General features: G+C 38.8%; 1 protein-coding gene, 1 long non-coding RNA gene and 1 other non-coding gene across 6 annotated transcripts in view; 1 reads left to right on the forward strand and 2 right to left on the reverse strand.

The window, feature by feature from the left end:
• Positions 1-12,987, reverse strand: part of LOC140621029 (uncharacterized) — a 40,944-nt gene extending 27,957 nt beyond the window's left edge. The window contains exons 1-2 of the long non-coding RNA XR_012020754.1: positions 12,849-12,987; positions 4,421-4,544 (exon numbers count right to left, since the gene is read on the reverse strand). This is a non-coding gene — a long non-coding RNA (uncharacterized lncRNA). The remainder of the gene's footprint in view (positions 1-4,420; positions 4,545-12,848) is intronic.
• Positions 1-20,331, forward strand: part of HPSE2 (heparanase 2 (inactive)) — a 629,145-nt gene that overhangs the window by 464,027 nt on the left and 144,787 nt on the right. For all 4 annotated transcript variants that reach the window (XR_012020748.1, XM_072805744.1, XM_072805743.1 and 1 more), the window contains one exon: positions 10,427-10,520. Coding sequence is in view for 3 of the 4 variants with exons in the window: in XM_072805744.1 (XP_072661845.1) it covers positions 10,427-10,520 (94 nt within the window). In the remaining variant the exon portion in view is untranslated. The remainder of the gene's footprint in view (positions 1-10,426; positions 10,521-20,331) is intronic.
• Positions 14,581-14,682, reverse strand: LOC140621268 (U6 spliceosomal RNA). The gene has a single exon (XR_012020993.1). It is a non-coding gene; the product is annotated as a U6 spliceosomal RNA (small nuclear RNA).

Genomic DNA, 20,331 nt, shown 5'->3' on the forward strand with positions numbered 1-20,331 from the left:
TATACTTATATACACACATACATATGTACATATATACAGACCTGTCTGCAATGATTTTCTCTGAATGTTGATTGATTAAAATGGCATATTGAGATTTGGTATGATTATTAAACTTCTTTGTGCTTTTTATTATCATGTTTAAGTTTTAAAATGAGTATGCATTTTATTACAGAATTATTATTATGTTTAAGAATTATGAATCAAAATAATACAGCAATTGAAAATAAACTATTTAAAGGAAAATTACAATTTTATTTTTAAATATTACTGACACTCAAATTGCACAATAATGCAAATACTAAAATTTAAAATATCCTACCAGAAATGCTTTCCTTGGGGCCTCAATTCACATTCTATGCACACAAAAACTGATTTTATGTTAACCACAGTCTTGAAATCTAATAGATTTCTCTCTCCCTCTCAACCTCTTTGTCCCTCTTAACACATATACACACATGCATGTGTGTACAAAGACATATATTCATGGTAAATAGTCTCTTTAAAGGCTTTATATGGCAAGAGCCTTTCCAGCCTTTCTTTTTAAATAAAGAAGTGGCATCTGTCATGAAAAGAATTATATTGATACAAGATTTTTATATAGGTATAGTCTACACAGTGAATATACTTCAAGGAAGTATAGCTCTCTGATACTGAATTTGCTGAGAATAAAAGTTAGGTACAGGAATTAAGATATATAAGATGATGGCAGATGTAGCAGAAGCAGCTTGGTGTGTGTGTCTGCATTTATGAACACTGGGTGTCTGGAAATAAGCAACCTCATGCAAAGTAGAGTTGAACCTCTGGTTTGCCTGTGTATGTGATGTATGTAAGTGAGGACGTGTGATTTCATTCACAGTAAGTGAGGACATGTGATTTCATTCACAGTAAGAATGCTTAAATAATCTAACTCAAACTAGCTGTCCCTCAAAATGAAAACTCAGATTTTCCCCAGAAACCTAAGGGAAAATGCTGAATATTGAGTTAAAAGGCTGCCACTTACTGATTTATGACAATTGACTCCCCTTCCAAAGAGCTAGATTCCCTGTTTCCTTGGTTATAAATAATTGCCCTGATCACTATTTTCATCCTGGGCTCAATTTGCCTAGATACAGAAAAATATGAATGATCTCTTTCCCTCATCTACTGTACTCACATGGCATTAGAATTCAGCCCCTTGTTGACGGTCATCCAGTCAATTCAAACTAAAATTAACTAGAGTTCTCCAGGTTATTCTTTTTGTTTTCATACCAGGGACCATTTACTTTCAAGGGACACCTCTTTATTATGAACAACTCTTCAAGATTTACTGGTGTGATGGAGTTTTGTTGTAACAAATACCTCTGCACTAATAAATATAACTCTAATTGCTTTAATAAACAAAACCCCAAATCTCAATTGTCTTAAACAATAGAAGTTTGTTTCTCACTAATGTCATGTCCAATGCTGATATACCTGATAGATGGCCTTATATGTGATCATTTCAGAACCCAGGCTTTTACCATCTTGTGACTTCTCCTTGGAGACTTTCCATTCATTTGGCAATGGGGAAAGAGACTATGTGAAAGATATGGCTTCATAATTTCTGCCCCAAAGTGATACACATCTCCATCAACTTGAGCCCTGAAGTGATGTATTACATCTGCTCACATTGCTTTGGCCCGATTAGTCTTTTAGGCCCCTCTCCTGTGACAATGGCACAGTAATAAGAGGTTTTGTCTAGGTAGCTGCTTCTTGACAAATAGCTCCCACTATATAGCTTGTGCTATAGAAGGAGAGCACAAAATTTTGGTGGTCAGTAAACTATCTCCACCCTACCCAGGGGCGCAAGCCCAGGTGAATGTAAGGCTCAACTCATGTCCCCCCCTCCCCCCATTCTCTCAAAGATCACAGCCTGAGTTGGGTGCTAACTACTTCAAACAGTTGTTTTATATATTTTGTCTTGGATTTTGAGTTGTCTATGACAAAAGGGTAATCCTTATACCAGCTATTCCATGGTGGCAGGAAGTAGAATTTGGTTTTAACCCAGCATTTCTTAAACCTATTTGACCATGGAGCCACTTTTCTTCGTATAACAGTTACTAAATGACTTTGAAAAACATTTTTGCAGAGTAAAGCTATACGACCTCCATTTCTTTACTTATAGCCCCAGGTTTTTGCTTTTGTTATTGTTTTGGTTTTGTTGCAATGTTTTGTTTTCTAGAAAAATTTGAGTTTATCTCAGTATTGTTTACCTGGTCAGGATGGCTGAAGGAAGCAAGACTAAAGATGGCTGGAAAACAATTGTACTGGATTACAGGGCAGATGAAGTAAACACAGTATTCTATAGCTCCAACACTGGCAGACCAGAGAGGGAAGAGTATTTGGTAATTATCACTTAGTACATAGAAGATCTTTTGGGATGCCTGGATGGCTCAGTGGTTGGGTGCCTGCCCTTGGCTCAGGGCATGATCCTGGGATCCGGGATCCAGTCCCTCCCGCATCAGGCTCCCTGTGAGGAACCTGCTTCTCCCTCTGCCTGTGTCTTTGCCCCTCTCTCTCAGTCTGTGTCTCTCATGAATAAATAAATCTTAAAAAAAAAAAAAAAAAGATCTCTGGCTTTCTAGTTACTCTCTTTCTGTGAGCCACAGTTTGTAACCTGTAAAACAGGGAGTATTCTTGAGGATTAAATGAGACACCATATGTAAAATATCTAGCAAATAAGGAACTTAATACATATAAGGCTCCTTCTTCCTCTTTCTTTTTTTTTCCTTTAAAGATTTTATTTATTTATTCATGAGAGACACACAGAGAGAGACAGAGACATAGGCAGAGGGAAAAGCAGGCTTGCTGTGGGGAGCCTGATGTGGGACTCCACCCAGGACCCCAGGATCACAACCTGAACCAAAGGCAGATGCTCACCCACTGAGCCACCCAGGTGCCCCCTCTTTCTTCTTTCTATGTTCTAGTTAGTAATATACTAACTTAATTATAGTTAAATTGGTTGTACTATTCTGCTACAATGACAATTATGTGAAAAGAGACCAGGGAAAAGATGAGATAACTGTATAGACAGCTCCCAATATACAAACATTGAGTTAAAAAGCACTGCACATTGAAGGTTAGGTTCTGATAACTTAGACCCTGCCATTCTTACTCTCAATGCCCCACAGTTAATTGGCCATGAAGCTAATGACTGAAGCTTTGAGCCCCTCACGTGTCTTGGCTCCTAGGAGTGCTGGGAGATGGTGAGAGTTGTGGGATGTTCTAGGTGGAAAGGGGTAGGGCAGGTTGCTATCAGGAAGCATTACTATGTAAACATTTCTGGCAAATTGCTGAAAGAGCTCTCAGGAAAAAAAAAGGGTTTGATTCTCAAAGTTTCTGGGTGTTTGTTTCAATTTCTTTTATCACTCTAAATGAGTATTTGCTTTTGTACCTAATTCTCTACTTTTGATTTCTTTTTCTTGAAGATGGTCCCACAAATTGTTTGAGAACTCAAACACATGGATCTGCTCCTGCCCACACTTTTGGTTCCATCACCTGCTACTATTCCGAAAAGTCCCAGAGGTGCTCTCCTCAGAGCCCACTCTGAAGGATGGAGCTGCAGATGGCTTTCCTACACCTCTCCTCTACCTGGCTTTCCTTAGAGCTCACCTCAACACTGCTAAGGTCAAGGCCCAGCTGTTTGAGCCTCTGCCAAAACATATCTCCGCATATCCTGGGTTTATGAGGGAGAATGACCTGGGCTCAAGGCTTAGGACCCAAAGTGTGCGAGGAATTAGGAGAGAGAAAAGGTCACATAAATGGGTCCCTTAGGACAGCAGTTGCACCTCAGGGCCCGTCTTTTGGCTTATTGTGGGTTAGCTTATTCAGGCACACATGCTTTTATTAAATATATTTTTTGAGTATTCATTATGTGTCTGTGGGATTGCCTGCAACCTTCACCTTTACTTGTACCATTTTTCAATGATAACGTTTTCCCAGAGTACAAAACTTTATAATTCCTGAAGACTTTAGTCAGCTGGGTGACTCCTGTATGGATTTATAGGAACTTGTTTAAGAAAGCTAAAGCACATCTATATTCTGTAGAATCTTTATTTAATTGGTAACAGTGTTCATTTCATCCAAGCTTTACCTGCCCAACATTGTCCAGAACAGGAGATAAGAAGATTGACCCATTACAAAGAAGATCAAGAATAAGGTAGCCTCAGAAAGAAAACCTAAAGGCAAGTGTGAAGTACAATGTGCTCAGCAGGAGCCCAGTGTGAGAGCCTTTGGAGGAGGGGCAAATACAAGGTATAAAGCTTTAGAGAGACTCAAGTTGGCCTCTCCAGAGTTTGGCTTCAAGGTGTCAGAATAGGTTTTATAGGTCAACAGAGTTGTTCTAATGATTATCCAAGTTTCTCCCCCTTCAGCTGGGAAGGCCCCAGTTTTATGGAATTACCTGCCCAGTCAGCAGGCTGGGTGTTAGAATTCTGAGCAGACTGCCCCTCCTCCCTGAAAGCAGCAGGCAGCAAAATAGGTCCGGAAATTCCTGTGCATTGGGAAGCCAGCACTAATGCAATTACCTGAAATAAAAGAAGGGGTCAGATAATAAGGGGCAAAGGTTTTTCCTTTTAACGTAGAGCCAGGTAAACAAAACCAGCTGTCCCTGGAGCCAACAAATTTTCCTCATTAAATGTTTTAAGAAGCTAATGGGCATAAGTAGCTACTTGTAGTACAATCCTGAAGACTGAATCTAGGGGCCTGGAGAAGGCAGAGTAGGAGGATCAGGGTTAAAACCTGGCGGACAGAGATTGAAAGGAGATGAGACCTGCCTCTGGCAGATGATCCTAAATGGACAAAATAGAATTAAAATAAGAGTAAGATGTTTTGACCTGGAGTCTTTAATGTCTCTTGTCAATATCCTTGTGGGATGGGCTTGAGAGTTAGCTGGTACAGTTTTAAGCTTAAAATAGGATCTCAAATGAGTTTTTTTAAAATAACCAATTATGGGAAATTTTATGTGCATTTACTATGAAAAATCTCTGAGAGGATATACAGCAAAATGTTAACAGTAGGTTTCTCTGAGTGTTGAGCTTATTGGTAATTTTTCATTTTCATATTTAGATTTTGCTTATGTACATTTTCTAATTTGTCTATAATGAACATTTATTTCTTTTATAATAAATAAATAAAGGGCAAAATTTTAAATAAGATGAAAAGTCTTAAACCAGAAATAAACATTAAGGAGGGCAAGAAAGTTTGTGAAGGAATTGGTAAGAGGTTTTAGTAACTTTGTATAGTCTGCTATGTTTGCCACCTCCCCAGATGTGTGCTTGATATGACCTGCCAATCTAGAGGCCAGCAGAGGAAGGAATAATGGTTGTTGGTAGTAAGCCAAACAGGCTATTTGTCCACACACAAAGGTTTTGACCTCATTGCATTTGTAATAGTTCCCAGAAATGTTATTTCTACACAGCCTCTCTTGGCTTCAGCTGTACGTTAAACAACACAGCCACTTGTGGTTTGATCCTAAGAGATGCTGAAAATTCAAGAGAACTTGGAGGAGGATTATGATTTATATAAAAGCGTCAGTCTTAGTGTTTGGAGAACCAACTATTCTGCCAAGGTTTATGTGAAATATGCCGAAGCACCATGAATTGATGGATTTGCCTTCTCTCTCTTCTTACTTTTTTTCTTTCTCAATCCTTACTTTCTTTTCTCATTTATTTGGTCTTCTGACACTTTTGTAGCCATTACTAAATTAACTAACTCTTTGGAAAGATTGCTTAATGTCTGAAAATCATCTTTATCCTCCCAATGAGAAAGACGAAAGAGCGTTGCCCCCAGGTCACTGGACAGTTAACTGGAATATAGTACTGTTTCCTTTTACCCAACCTTGGTTAGAAATCACCATCTTTATCATTTTTAATGATACATTCAATGATATATTCTTTCCAAATGGTTATGGTAGACCATTCCACTTCCGTGTCCAAATCTGTACAATATAGCTGGCCACAGGCACTCACTACCAGTGGAATTTTTCAAATAACTACTGATTATCAACACTGAATGTTTTTCTTCAATGTGTCACATTTATGAAGGGTAAATGTAGCAAGCTAATTATCCAAGGGTACCAAAGAAAAAGGCTTAGGTATTATCAGACTTACATATGGTTAAATTGGCCCCTCTCTTAAAAGTGACACTAAATTCTGAGGTGCCAAAGTTCATATTTCCGTAGTACAATATATAGGTGGATTTAAGATTGCAGATTAATGTTGCTGAAACGTCTCAGTATGATATGGGGATTCCTTTGACATCCAAATGTGAATTTGACTCAGATTGAGGTTATTAAAATGAGTGAGGAAAGAAAGGATTCTTAGCTGGGTCATATGTAGAGGTAATGCCCATGGCCATATTTGGCAAGCATTTTAGAAGGTTTCTGACATCTCTGTTAAGTTCTCCTATCTTCTTGGAGAAGTCATCTATAGCTGTAGATTCATCTATTACTTATAAGCTGATAACCCAGCTATTTTCCTATCTCAACTTTTATCTGTACTTCCTTCTCATTTCTCCAACTATCTGTTATATATTTCCTCCTTGATGTTCTTTGTGTCCTTGATATCTCAAATAGAATTGTTCATCTCCTTTGACAAATTAAAGCCTAGTCTAACTAACCCACATGCTCATCCACTGAGCCACCCAAGTGCCCCCCTCTTTCTACATCTTCTGGGCATCAGTATTTTCCAAGATATTCTCTCTCACAAGCTCTTGGTCATCACAGATTCCCTTCCTCTTTCTCTTACAGACTATAGAAGCCTTATTTTATTAGTTCTTCCTTCACAGGCTCTCACTTTTACTTCATGACCCTGATCCCTTCCTGCATGCACTATTGAGATAAGATAACCTTGTCACACTGGTTTCCTGCCCAGAGTTCTCCTCTGCTCCATTCTAATTCATAATCCACAGAAATAGCCTGAGACCAACTGAGAATGATTGAATACAGCTTGTTAGGTAAAAAGTGGGGCCAAAAATAGGCTCTAAAAAGCTTAAGCCAAAGTTTTTATTGGAATTCCTCTCCCATATGTCACATGAAAGAGGAATTGGATGATTTCTTGGTCCAAGAAAACAACCATTGAGTGGACAGTAAGAGGGAGCAAATTTTAGACTCATTAGAAGAGCTTTCCATGGATTCAAGCTGTAGTACAGTGGAACAGTACAAGTAGTATATGAGAATGGGTTCTTTGTCCTAGATAATCACTTCTCAGTCATGTTGTAACAAGCTTACATGCTTTAGACTACGTTGCCCTTCAGCTGTTTTCAAATTCCAAATTTTTGCAACAGAAACACAGCTCTTTCCATCTGTCCATCTGCCTCCCACCTACTGGGAATCCAGAGTCTATTCTTGCTGTCCCATACTTCCCTCATTCCAAATCTTACAGTGAATGAATGAACATGCTCTCCTTCAGGATGTTCCCCTGCTGACATCATCCCATGGCTTTTTCAGTCTAGGTTGTTGCTACTTTGGGCCCTTTATATAACCTGAAGGGTAAATTTGCTTATTGGATATCTTTTATGTGCCCAGATCTATCTCCAGCATTTTTCCTAATTTGACTAATACAGTGTACCCTGAATACTGTGGGTTTGAGGTTCTTTTTTAATCAACTTCAAAGCTGGGGAAACCTAATATCTTATAAGTGGTAGGTAACAAAGCTGAAACTGAACCAGGGTTTTCTAACTCCAAGTTCTGAGTTCTGGAGAAAAGAGACAAAAGGAAGGAATGGAGGAATAAAAGGCCCCTCAACTAAGGAGAGTGCAGGATAGGAAGGATGTTCACAAGGAACCCTACATATTGAAAAAGTACATCTGGCATTTTTATCTCAGTAAGTATTAAAGTATACATGTTGCCAGCAAAACTTATAAATTCTGATGTTTAAAGTAGCTATTGGGAGCTAACAAAGAGAAAAGTGGTAACTATAATATATTTGATTAAAACATAAAAGAACACTAATTATAGTGCATTTTTATTATGTGCCTAGTAATCATGTAATATAGTAACAAGTATTTATATCCTTCAGTGTGTATTAGGTTAGCATTGCATGAATTATTAATTTTATCATTATTATGTTTTGGTATACCTAGCTTCTATATAGCAAGCTATCTAATCACATTTTTTAAAAAATCAGAAATGCTAATAGTGAAGTACTAATAGGATGAGTTTGGAGTGGTAAGTAAAAGGCACAGACATGCCCAGCACCGTGTGTTGCCATAATAAATGTTTATTTGATCTGAGTCTAGCATCTGTACCAGGAATGAAATGAAAAGTCATGTCATTATTTTGTTTTATTCCCTAATATAAGTAACCACCAAAACTTTCAAAATCACATACCCTTTGATATAGTAATTCCACTTTTAGGATTCTAGACTCACACATAATTTAATCAACCATCCCCTATTGTCTATGATTCCATATTTGTGAACTGAAAATGAAATTAGAAGAGAACTAAGAGTTGTTGAATGCCCAACACTTTAGATTTACTTGCTTAATCATCAGTTAATCCTGGGAAGTAGATGTTACCTCTTTTAAGAATAAGAAAACTGTGGTTCCTGGGTGGTTCAGTTAGTTGAGCTTCCAACTCTTGATTTCAGCCCCAAGCCATAGTCTCAGAGTTGTGAGATCAAGCCCTGCATCACACTCCACACTTAGTGCAGAGTCTGCTGGAGATTCTGTCTCTCCCTCTCCCTTTGCTCCTTCCCCCGCCCATTTCTTTGTCTCTGCTTTCTCTCTCTTTCTCCAATAAATAAATGAATCTTTAAAAAAAGAATAAGATAAGAACTCCTGGGTAGTTCAGTCGATAAAGTGGCTGACTTGATTTCAGCTCAGGTCATGATCTCAGGGTTGTGAGATCAAGTCCAATGTCAGGCTCCTCACTCAGTGTGAAGTCTGCTTGGGATTCTCTCCCTTTCCCTCTCCCTCTAATGCTCTCTCTCTCTCTCTCTTAAATAAATAAGTAAATAAAATCTTTAAAAAAAATTTTTAGCCATTATACTACACATATTGGTATGGGGATTTGACATTAAAAGAATTTTCACATAGTTCTTTTTTAAAGTTTTTTTTAATTTTTATTTATTTATGATAGTCACAGAGAGAGAGAGAGAGAGGCAGAGACACAGGCAGAGGGAGAAGCAGGCTCCATGCACCGGGAGCCCGACGTGGGATTCGATCCCGGGTCTCCAGGATCACGCCCTGGGCCAAAGGCAGGCGCTAAACCGCTGCGCCACCCAGGAATCCCCATAGTTCTTTTTTAAAAAAGATTTTATTTATTTATTCATGAGAGACAGAGAGAGAGAGAGAGTCAGAGACATAGGCAGAGGGAGAAGAAGGCTCCATGCAGGAAGCCTGAGCCCAATGTGGGACTTGATCCCAGAATTCCTGGATCATGCCCTGAGCCGAAGGCAGATGCTCAACCACTGAGCCACCCAGGCGTCCCCACATAGTTCTATAATATGTACTGATAGGTTGGTGTCTTATTAAAAATGAAATAGTCTATCATTAGCCATCAGCTGAGGAGACTTGAGTGGGTTGGTAAAGGCACCCGGGAGTCATAGGCATTTATTTTAATTCAACTGATTTAATCAGAAAGTTTGTAAAGATGGGGGAGGATTTGAGATGATAAAGGTCACCTAAACCTGGAAAGAGTCTCCGCTTAGTCTTAGAGTAAGGATTCACAAAGCTGGATGGGCCTGTTTTGGTCAAATGTTCACAACATTGTATCAGCACAACTTGATGTTACACTTAAGCGACCTAACAAAACCCACACCACCACAGCCAGTAAATGCTGAACTTGTTATTATTTTTAGGAGAGAGCTCCTAGACTTAATCTAATTTTTTGTTTGTTCATTTATTCATCCATTCATTTATTCTGGAGGTGGTAGGAGAAGATTGACTGTAAGGTGAACTGGAGATGAAACCTTTGAGACCTACTCACTACACTAACTCAGATTTTTGTGGTTATGATTTGTTTTCTCATTGAAAGGTGTGGAAACCTATAAAAATACTTGAATATTCTTTCTAAATCTCTCAAATACCTTCATTACTTTAAGGTTGGGGTAGGGGTGGTATGGGACGGGTGTTAAATAACTCTTCCTAAGGGAAAAAAAGTAAGCTTTTCCCCATTACTTACTTTGTATTACAGATTCCTGTCAGCTCCTATAGAGCAAGCAATGCAGTTTCATGTGACAATGGTTGAAAAAAAATCACAATATAGGCCATAAATGGAGGTAGAAATGAAGAAGATACAAAAGCATATTACTTGTTTGAAAAGCACCCAGGATCAAAACTTCTTAAGATGTAAAAGCCCAGGTGAACTCTGAGCTGTTTCTTCAGGCAACAGAGACCTCTGGCTAGCAAAGTATATTGGTAGTCTCCTCAAGATTTTACCTGATTCTTATTTTATTTTTATTCCAGTTGCTACATTGATGGCCGAGTGGTCAAGGTGATGGACTTCCTGAAAACTCGCCTGTTAGACACACTCTCTGACCAGATTAGGAAAATTCAGAAAGTGAGTAAAAGTCCCCTGGGATGAAGGAATGAGTTTGGGGATAAGGCAAGGAAAAGGTCTCTGGTCCCAGCTGGATGTCAGCCCTTTGGGAACCAGGGTAGAAAAAGAGTATAGTCCAAAGCTCCCTTTCACAGCTGATGGTTGTTGTTTATTGTTTTTCAAATTGAGAACCGTTTGAATGGGCTATTTCCAGGTTTAAAAGCTTCTATATTTTAATAACAACTATTTTGTGCTAGTTTGCTTCTAAATTGTGAGTTTCATAAGAGAAGGGTAGGTTTACTTTGTTTTCTTTTTGCAAGAGTTTATTTGGAGCTAGTTTAAGGAAAGAATGATTATATTTATTCAGTGAAATTCTGGTCTGGGGCATCAGCCATGTTTAAACTATTCTAAAAAGTGTTAAATAGCTACACCATATTTATACTATTCCTAGGTGTCTTAGAATCTGTCAACTAACATCTTACTTTTGTAGAAATGTGGGAGAAACTATATTATATTAAGCAGTTGCATGTAGGTCCCATTAGCAAACCACCTTTGGTCAACAATTCTCAAACTTGAGTGCAATCAAAATCATCAGATGTCGCTCATAAAGTTTGCAAAATCACTCCTGATGTTCTGATTTAGTATGTCTAGAGCGGATCCCAGACAGCTCTATTTTTAGAAGTCATGTGTCAAGTGATTCTACTGAATGCAAATCACATTTTGAAATAAAATGGATTAGTTAATTTTGAATTGTGATGATCTTATGTCTGTAATTTCCACCTGCCTCTACAAAATGATATCCCATCTTTTGTTGCTTAGTCAGGACAGTTTTCTAGGAAAGGGGGACATTTTGAACACTCACCTATGTCTTGAGCAATTTAAACAAGTCTTTGCAGAAAAATTGCAAAGGGTAGATCCCCATTAATATGGAATTAATGAATAAATGAATGGACAAGTGAATAAATGGATCATGTATAAAATGTGCTGTGAAAGAAAATCATATTTGGAGTAATCATAAAAAAGCACTCTTGATTGGTAAAGTGGTACCTTTTTGTATTCAAACCAATGTCCTGCTCAGATTACAAAAGCTTTTTGAGTCCCCATGTTCTCAAAGAGTATTAGCAGCTGGGAAGCCTTAGGACTTCTGGACTCCTGCATCCCAGTTTGATCCCTCTGGGGATCAGGTGCATTGGTCAGCATCCTTATCTGTCACTGCCTCCTACCAGGCAAAGTCTGGGAGAACTAAATAATTTGAAATATCTCTGCCAGTCTCTGTTTGACATTCATTTAGTTTTTAATATTAATTATTTCATATATACTGAGAACTTAGCAAGTACCAGGCAAAGTGCCAGGTGCTGGGGATACAAAACAGAATAAGGCATGGTCTCTGCCCTCAAGGAACTCACAGTTTTAAAGTTTAACAGTTGATTTAAGCAGGCTGAAAAACATCACTTACGGTAGTTGAATATCAACCTATTGAACAATGTAAAGCACTTTATGCTAATCTGATATTTAGGTATCATTTTTTAGAAGGAGGGAGGAAATTTCTTTCATTCATCATTCATTTGTTTTTCCAACCAACAGATATTTACTGAGTATATACTAGGTTCCAGGCACTATGCTAAATGCTTGTATTACAACAGTGTAGAAGATAGACAAGTCCCTGTATTTTTGACTTTTCTGATTTCAAATTGAATGACCTGATCAAGGGCTGCCATTGGAAATAAAATAATTTAGTGGTATCATGGCACTGAGAGTAAAAGTTCTAGCTGTGCTCATTACTTATTTAAGTAAAACATATAATTCTAGGTCAGAACTAGACAAAGGCATTGGGAGTCATGTTCTTCCCTTTCTCCACACTACCCACCTCCCTCCACCACTGAATACTTCTTAACCACCACAGAATATTCAAAGACTGAAATAAGTGGCTAAGCTCATCTTCTAATTTGTCCAGGCAGAGCCAAAGAACCTTAAAGAAAATGGCTCAAACCCCATGCACAACTGAGGTTCAGATTCAGACCTTTTAACATGCCTACTGGACTTGGAATGGAGGGCCAAGTGCAATTGCAGGGAGGAATAGTGAGTCTTTTTTTTTTTAAGATTGTATTTATTTATTCATGAAAGACACACAGAGAGAGGCAGAGACATAGGCAGAGGGAGAAGCAGGCTCCCTGCCTGGAGCCTGATGTGGGACTCAGTCCCTGAATCCCAGGATCACACCTTTAGCCAAAGGCTCAACTGCTGAGCCACCCAGGCATCCTAGGAACAGTGACTCTTTAAGAGAAATGACCTTTATGAAGAAGTACCTGGCAGGGGACAGTTAGAATTAGCAGTAGGATCTGATCTTACCTTTGGGTGTTGCAGATAGAACATGCCAGAGGTCTCCTCAGGCCTAGGTTTCTGTTCTGGTTATGACTTCCTATACAACAAATTACCCCAAAACTTAGTGACATTAAACAACTATTTACCACGCCCTTGGATTGTATGTGTCAGGAATCCCCACTGGGAGCTATGGGGATGGCTCATCTTTGCTCCATGATGTCTGAAGCTTCAGTTGGAAGACTTAAAGGCTGGGATGACTCAAAGGCTGGTGACTGGAATCACAAGACTTGTTCATTCACAGGTCTGGCAGCTGATGTCAGCTGTCAGCTTGCACCGTTATTGGGCTGATAACTGGAATACCAACACATGAACTTTCTACGTAGCCTGGGTTTCCTTCCAAGGTTCAAAAGTCAGATGCCCAAGGACAAGAGTCAGGTGGAAGCTGTACCACCTTTTCTAACCTACCCTCAAAAGTCCAGGGACACCTGGGTGGCTCAATGGTTGAGCATCTGTTTTTGGCTCAGGTTGTGATACTGGGGTCCTGAGATCGAGTCCCACATCAAGCTCCCCTCAGTGAGTCTGCTTCTTCCTCTGCCTATGTCTCTGCCTCTCTCTGTGTGTCTCTCATGAATAAATAAATAAAAACCTTAAAAAAAAAGTCAGAGGGCTTCACTTCACCCGCAGTCTAGTCCTTGAGATAGTCATCAAGACCAATGGAGAGTCAAGGAGAGAAGAAATAAACTCCTTTTGATTAGCAAGACTCTGGAAGAGCATTTAGGACCAGAATGATTTTTACAGTCATCTTTGAAAATACTGTCTGCCACAGTTTCATCCTCCCTATATCATTTAGTAGCCCTTCCATCATTTTCCTGTCTAGTTTTCTTTTTTCAACTCTTCTTTACAAAGCTCTTGCCAGATATTGCCTTAAATGGGTATCTGCTGGAGTTGTTGCTGGATTATAGATTCCCTGGGATTTGATTTATGGGTAGGCTTTCCATTGGCTGCACAGCCTGGACACCCAGTTGCTAAGGCCTCCAGGATGAGAATCTCTCTTACCACAGCCAGGATGTGCTAGGCACCAGTCTGCTCTGGGGAGATGGGGACTGGGAAACGAGAGAAAGTTCACCATGTTTTGCCAGTTAAAAAATTACTTTGACTATTTCTGAGGTCCTCTGTGGGTGAGAGGATGGTCCGGGGAATTAGAGTCCAAGGTATATACTGGGATAGACTGGCCAAACTTCTTTTCTACAAGCTTCCAAACCAGTTTAGAGATGGACCAAATAAGATTTTAAAATGTATATATCTAGAAACCTCATCCAAAAGCTAAAAGTAGAATCTTTGTTTCTACTCTATTTTGAAAATCTCACAGAAATTATGATGATCCCCCTTAGACCTACAGTGATAGAAAAAGTACAGATTTCCTACCAAAATCAATTCATGAAGGAGTGGTTAGATAAATCAGTGTTAAGACTGTTTTTGATTAAGAGATAGAATACAGGATTTGAAGTCTGATGGCTTGGGTTGGAGCTCAGGCTTAGCTGTGTAACCTTCGGTTATTCACTTAACCTCTCTAACTTTGTTTCTTTATCTGTAAAATGAGGGAGCTAAGAATACGATCATCTTTCTCTTTTACAGAGATTAGAAAAGTCACATGAGCCCCTGTCTTGTTAATTGCTATTGAATGCTAGTACTTATTGCTATTATTATTGTTTTTTCAATTATTATAGTTTATTTCTTTTCTTTTTCTTTTTATTCCAGTATAAATATGGAACACTTTACAAATTTGCATGTCATCCTTTTGCCGGAGCCATGCTTCTTTGTTTCATTCCAATTTTAGTGTATGTGCTGCTGAAGCAAGCACTGTTATAGTTATTTTTAATAATAATTTATATGACTGGAAAAGCTTCCTGCTACCTTTATCCTCAACTTGTTCTTTGCTTTTTTCCTCTTTCCTCTTTCTTTGAACCCTGGGGAATATGGTAGGTGATATTTTTGGCATCTGAAAGGCAGTGACTCAATTGCTAAAAACAGCTGCGATTTTCGAATTTGGACTGCCACGTAAAGAAGAATTCTGAGATTTCTGAGCAGTGGGCAAATTCTGGTTATATGAAAATCTACATTATGTGTTTGAAAGCCAGAAAGAGACAATGTTTAAACAAGCCACCCCTTTGGATGATCTACACATTCTCTCCCTTCCGTTAGAATAAGGATAATCATCTGTACTTTGGGAGATGAGTCAGGGGAAAGAGTTGAAAGTCTAACAATGTAAGCAAGAGTCAGATGGGAAAGTGAGAGATGTTTAGGATGCAGTGCAGATGGTATAGTGTGGATACCTGGGATGACTCCAAAACAATGACATAAGAACCAAGAGGAACCCCTTTGGCTTAAGTCACTTGGACTCTATGATTTGTGTCTTCATCTCCTAGAGGAATCAGAGGAGGAAATAACACTTTTTGATATTATTTTCAGCTATTCAATAAGCATAGGAAGGAGTTGGTGAAATCCTAGTCATAAGGAAAGTAGTTCCAAAAGTACTATCCATACGATTGCATTTTGAATACTAAATAAACTGAACAATTGGCTTCCCCAATATTTGAAAAATTTCTTCCTTCTCTCTTCCTTTCTTTCCTTCACTTATCAACTGTTTATAACATTCTTAGTATTTTCCAGACCCCTGAGGATAAAATGGTGAGCAAGACTTGCATGATGGTGGTCCTCATAGATCTTGTGGTCTAGTGGAAAAACAGTTAATGAAGCAAGCCATGAAAAGTGTGATGACTTTTATAATAGGGATGTATAGGGAGATCTATGAAGGCTCACATCCACTCCATGTGAGCCCATGATGGAAATATCTACCTTCATGTATAAAAGAAGGGAAAGCAGGGAGATCCTTCCAGAGGAAGTGACATTTAGGTCAATACCTAAAGGACAGACACCTTCTAATTTATTCAGTTTCGAGGATGAGAACAGAGGACTAGCAGTGTTAAATATATATGGTGGAGAGAATGGTTTATATGATTCATATTAGGACCATGATTGTTCTTTTGTTAATATCATCATTGCTTACGATTTTTTAAAAAATATTTTATTACTTTGAGAGAGAGAAAGCACAAGCAAGAGAAATCACAGGCAAGGAGGGGGCAGAAGGAGAAGCAGACTGCCCCAGGCTCGATCCCAGGACCCTGAGACCATGACTGAGCCAAAGGCAGATGCTTAACTTACTGAGCCACCCAGGCACCCCTATTGCTTACGATTGATTACAATATTTAATAAAGATGAACTCTTTTGAGGCTTCTTTTTCCAGTATATGTTAGTTACAGGATCAAGGAAGTAGGTAAGGCAGAAGAATTTTTAATCCTTTTGAAGTAATTAATAGGTCAAAAAAGACCTATTTGGTCTCAACCAACCTTCTGGTTTGAGCCTCTTAGGACATTAAAGGGGAAGGGGATAAAAAATAGCAGCTATTCTTGAGGATCATAGAATAGCTAGCAGCCCAACTAAGGAAAAATGGGGACAATGATAACGTTAATCTTCTCTGAATGAAGAAAACTGGAAAATGAGAATGACATTACTAGGGTAAGAACAGTAGCATCACCACAAAAATCAGTGTTTGGCTCTTCTATTCATTGAGCAATGTTAAAGGCTCGTTTCTGTGTGCCAGTACCTATTTACCATAATGCCTATCATTTGGCAGGGTCTTAATAAATGTTAGTGGGAGGAGAACAGACAGGAAAGGGAAGGTAAATGAGCAAAGCAAAATAGTGGAAGTGTAAGAGAAGTAGTGTCTTTGTCTCATTCACATTTGGATCTGCTATCTCAGCTGTTCGCATGCAGAAGAACCTAATCTGCTGCTAACTGTGTAGCATAGTGCTGAATAGTTGGAAATTGATTTAGGCAGCCATAAATGGGCTGTGCCTACATGTAGGCAGAGTAGGAGAGTGTCTTCTGGGTATGTGTTTAGGGGCGAATGAAGAAGAGTTTCTTTGTGGTTCAAAATAATATTTCAGTCTGTTTGCTAATGCCAGATATTTCATTTGAAAAAAATAACCTCTCATTCTATATTAGGAGGAGGATGCAAAATATAAAAAAACCTCAGAAGAGTTAAATCACACTGGTTCAAAGTCACACTAAGGTGTTAATATCAAACAGAAATCCTTTCCCAAGAGCAGCTTTTGATGGAGAGGAGGAGAAACAGGGGACAAGGATGTACTCAGAAGAGGCAGAGTACCAAACACAAACAGTGCCACAGGAACACCTGGGATGACATCTCTGAGTATTCTAAGTTTTATGGAGATAGAAGCTCTTACAATGGAGACCTCTTTAATAAAAACAAAATGAATTTGCGCGTTTTAGAAACTTATCTGACCACATGAACACAATACGAGGGCCCTTCCCAGGACACCAGCAAAGGCTTGTGAGAGTGGGAAGCTGAAAGTTTGAGCTTCATGAGCTTCCCAGTAAATTAGCTTCTGTGACACCACTTGGCTGTGTATCTGCAAATGGGACAGTATGACCCAAGGGATCTTCAGCTCTTTTCTTTCATATAGAAGACACTAATAATAAATAGGCGAATCTAGCTAGAAAGGTACATTTACCACAAAAGAGTTTCAAAGTTTTAGTTGTTGGGATCTTAGGAACAGTATCTCCTTGATTGTTAAACACAAATAATTTTTAAATGTACCATAAATTTAACAGCAGCTTAGTGGGGGAGATAGGAGATAGGGTAAAGGGCTGACAAGTTTCTTTTGATATGGACCATGAAAAACATTCTGATACCTTGAAAAAAAAATTCTGATTTCAAAACAATTAAAATGTGGAAAATGCATCATTAACTTACAGAAATATAGTAACCATATTATCTTTTAGGTTACAAATGCCATTTATTGAGTGCATCAGATTTTGCCAACCCATTGAAGAAACCAGTTATTTGCTCAAGGCCACCAGTAGGTAAAATCAGAATTCCAGGCCAGACCCACTGAACTCCAGAGCCCACACTCTCACCCCATACACTCTTCTGCATCTGCCATACTTATTAGCCATTTGTTTTATAGCCCATATAATATCTATATTCCTAATCACTGAGAATCAGGAAGACTTTTAAAGAATACTGAATGTCCATGGTGAAAGAACATCAATTTGACCCCATGATCAGATCATCTGGGGTGGGTGTCCTAGATGAATTAAATGAAAGCCGTATACCCCAATGTTGGGTAATGTCTAATATTAGCACAGTATTAGACACTGGAAGAGGACAGGGCTTTTCAGGGAGTGATTATCATCCATTCACTGGGCTACATTCTTATATCTCATGTGCACAGGCTTTTGGTCAATGCACAGTGAAGTCTAGTTATGTGCAAGACAATGACAATATGAGGATATGTGCTGCCTATGGATACTTAGAGAAATGGCCCTGGGAATAAATTGTGGTTTGGGGCAAAAGCTCCTTCAGGAGGAAGAGGCAACTTGGGTGACCTTCCAATTTTCCACATGGAAGTGGGAGGATTATAGGGTTTGTCCTGAGTGAGAGGAAATTATTTCTGAGGCTGATAAAGCCTATAACTTGTCAGTGGGGAGACTGTCCAGTTAAGCCTGGGGATTGGTTCTTCATGGAAAAGAACTGGGAAGGAAGAGTCATTCTTTTGCGTCCAGTCTCTCCCTCTACTAGCACTTATCCTTGAACATAGCCTTTGCTTTGGGATTCTGTAAAATCCACTTCATCTTCTTGCATATGCTAACACTTTCCTTGCCTCCCCTATGACTATATCTTTTTAGTGTATGCTCTTATTTTAATTTTATGTTTGTTGCAATTACATACAGCTGCTTTTCTGTGGTTGGAGATAACAAGAATAGAATGCAATTTTAAATCCTAAAAATGTCACAGAAACAGAAACCACAAATTAAAAATTGATCTGATACCAAAAGAAAATGGGTAAATATGGCATTCCGGAATAGGGAGATGATAAAAAGAAATTATACGGAAAAAAAAACTAATGAAACTGACAGGAAGTACATCAGACAGAAGAAATAAATCAGGAAGAATGTGATGAGATATTAGAATGGCTGAGCTCAGAATAGCCCAATTTGTCTACCCTGAGAAGGACATACTAAATACGGAGGCAGGTTAGTCACCCAGAAGCTTCTAGGTCTCTTCAAATGAGAAAATTTGATTAGAAAGTAGATTGAACCCTGAACTGGAATTGTAACAATTTGCTATTTGCTCTTATGGTTTTGAGGTTATTAGTTATCTTTACTGAAACTTGGCCTTTTCATCAGTAAAATATCATCCCCCTCATTTATTAACAAATAAGTTATTTCATTATTGTATTATTTGACAAGTATTTAATAAGCAAAGTAACTGTCAAATGACATGTCAGATTCTTAGATATTTCTACAAGGCAGGTAAAAAGAGAAAAAAAAATGTGGCCTTCTCAAGCTATTTATAGTATAGCATGGAAGACAGATAGATAGGCAAGCAGAAAATTACAATTTAGTTTAATAAGGTCAAGGTCAGAGATAAGTTTGAAGAACTTTGGAACCCAGAGGAGAAATGAATTAATTTTCTAAAGATTTGAGGAAAGTTTCACAGAGGAGGTAACATTTTAAATAAGCCAGAAAAAAAAAAAATCAGACAATGTGGATGAGGCGTGGGTAGGAGAGGAGGCAATCAGTTAAAACCTAAAGGAAGGTCTATAGTTGGAAAATAGTAAGTCCACTCTGTGTGGTGAACCATAGGTCTTGTGGGGAGGGAGGAAGAAGAGGCCGCTCAGGGGTCCTTGTGAAAGATCTAAGATGCCAAGTTAAATGAAGGCAGCTGGCATGTATGCTGAGGGCTGGTGGTTCTCATCGTCATTCCACCACATCTAACATACTCCCATGAACAAATCAGTAAAACAGACTAGGGATTGTGTGTATTTACTGGCTCCTTAGCCTTTTTTCCCAATTAGGGAAACATTTCATAATTTTGGTGAATTAAAAGAATGTTATTGTAACATCTTAGGATCCATTTTTTTTCTTTTTTAAGTAAATCATTCCTTAGATCACTGCTTTCAATATGATCATAGCACATATCCCAGTTAACAGCACAGACCTCTGTGAGCCCGTGATTGAGTGCTTCTGCCATTAATGGGGAGCCAGTGAAGGTTCTGAAGCTGAGGAGGGACCTGGCAAGTTAACAAATGGCAGCGTGAAGGATGAACTTGTGGACGAAGAGATTAGAGGTGGGAGACCAAGGGAGGAATGATAAGATCCAGGACTCAGTGAGGTAGGAGGTGGCAAAATGGAATAACCCCTTCCTCTTCCAATATGGTAGGTAGGCTAGAGTCAAAAATACATAAGAAGGATGGACAGAAACACAGAACATTACTGAACTCTGACCTGGACCTCTAGTAAATACAATAAGAAACAAAGAGGCAGGGGCACCCTGGAGAAGAGCCCTGTGCATAGGCGAGGTTTAAGAAGCTTCCTGAAGCTATTTGCCTTTCTCTAACTGGTGATCAGGGGACCAGTTCTG

This window comes from Canis lupus, chromosome 29 (genome assembly GCF_048164855.1).
Source record: "Canis lupus baileyi chromosome 29, mCanLup2.hap1, whole genome shotgun sequence".
NCBI lineage: Eukaryota > Metazoa > Chordata > Mammalia > Carnivora > Canidae > Canis > Canis lupus.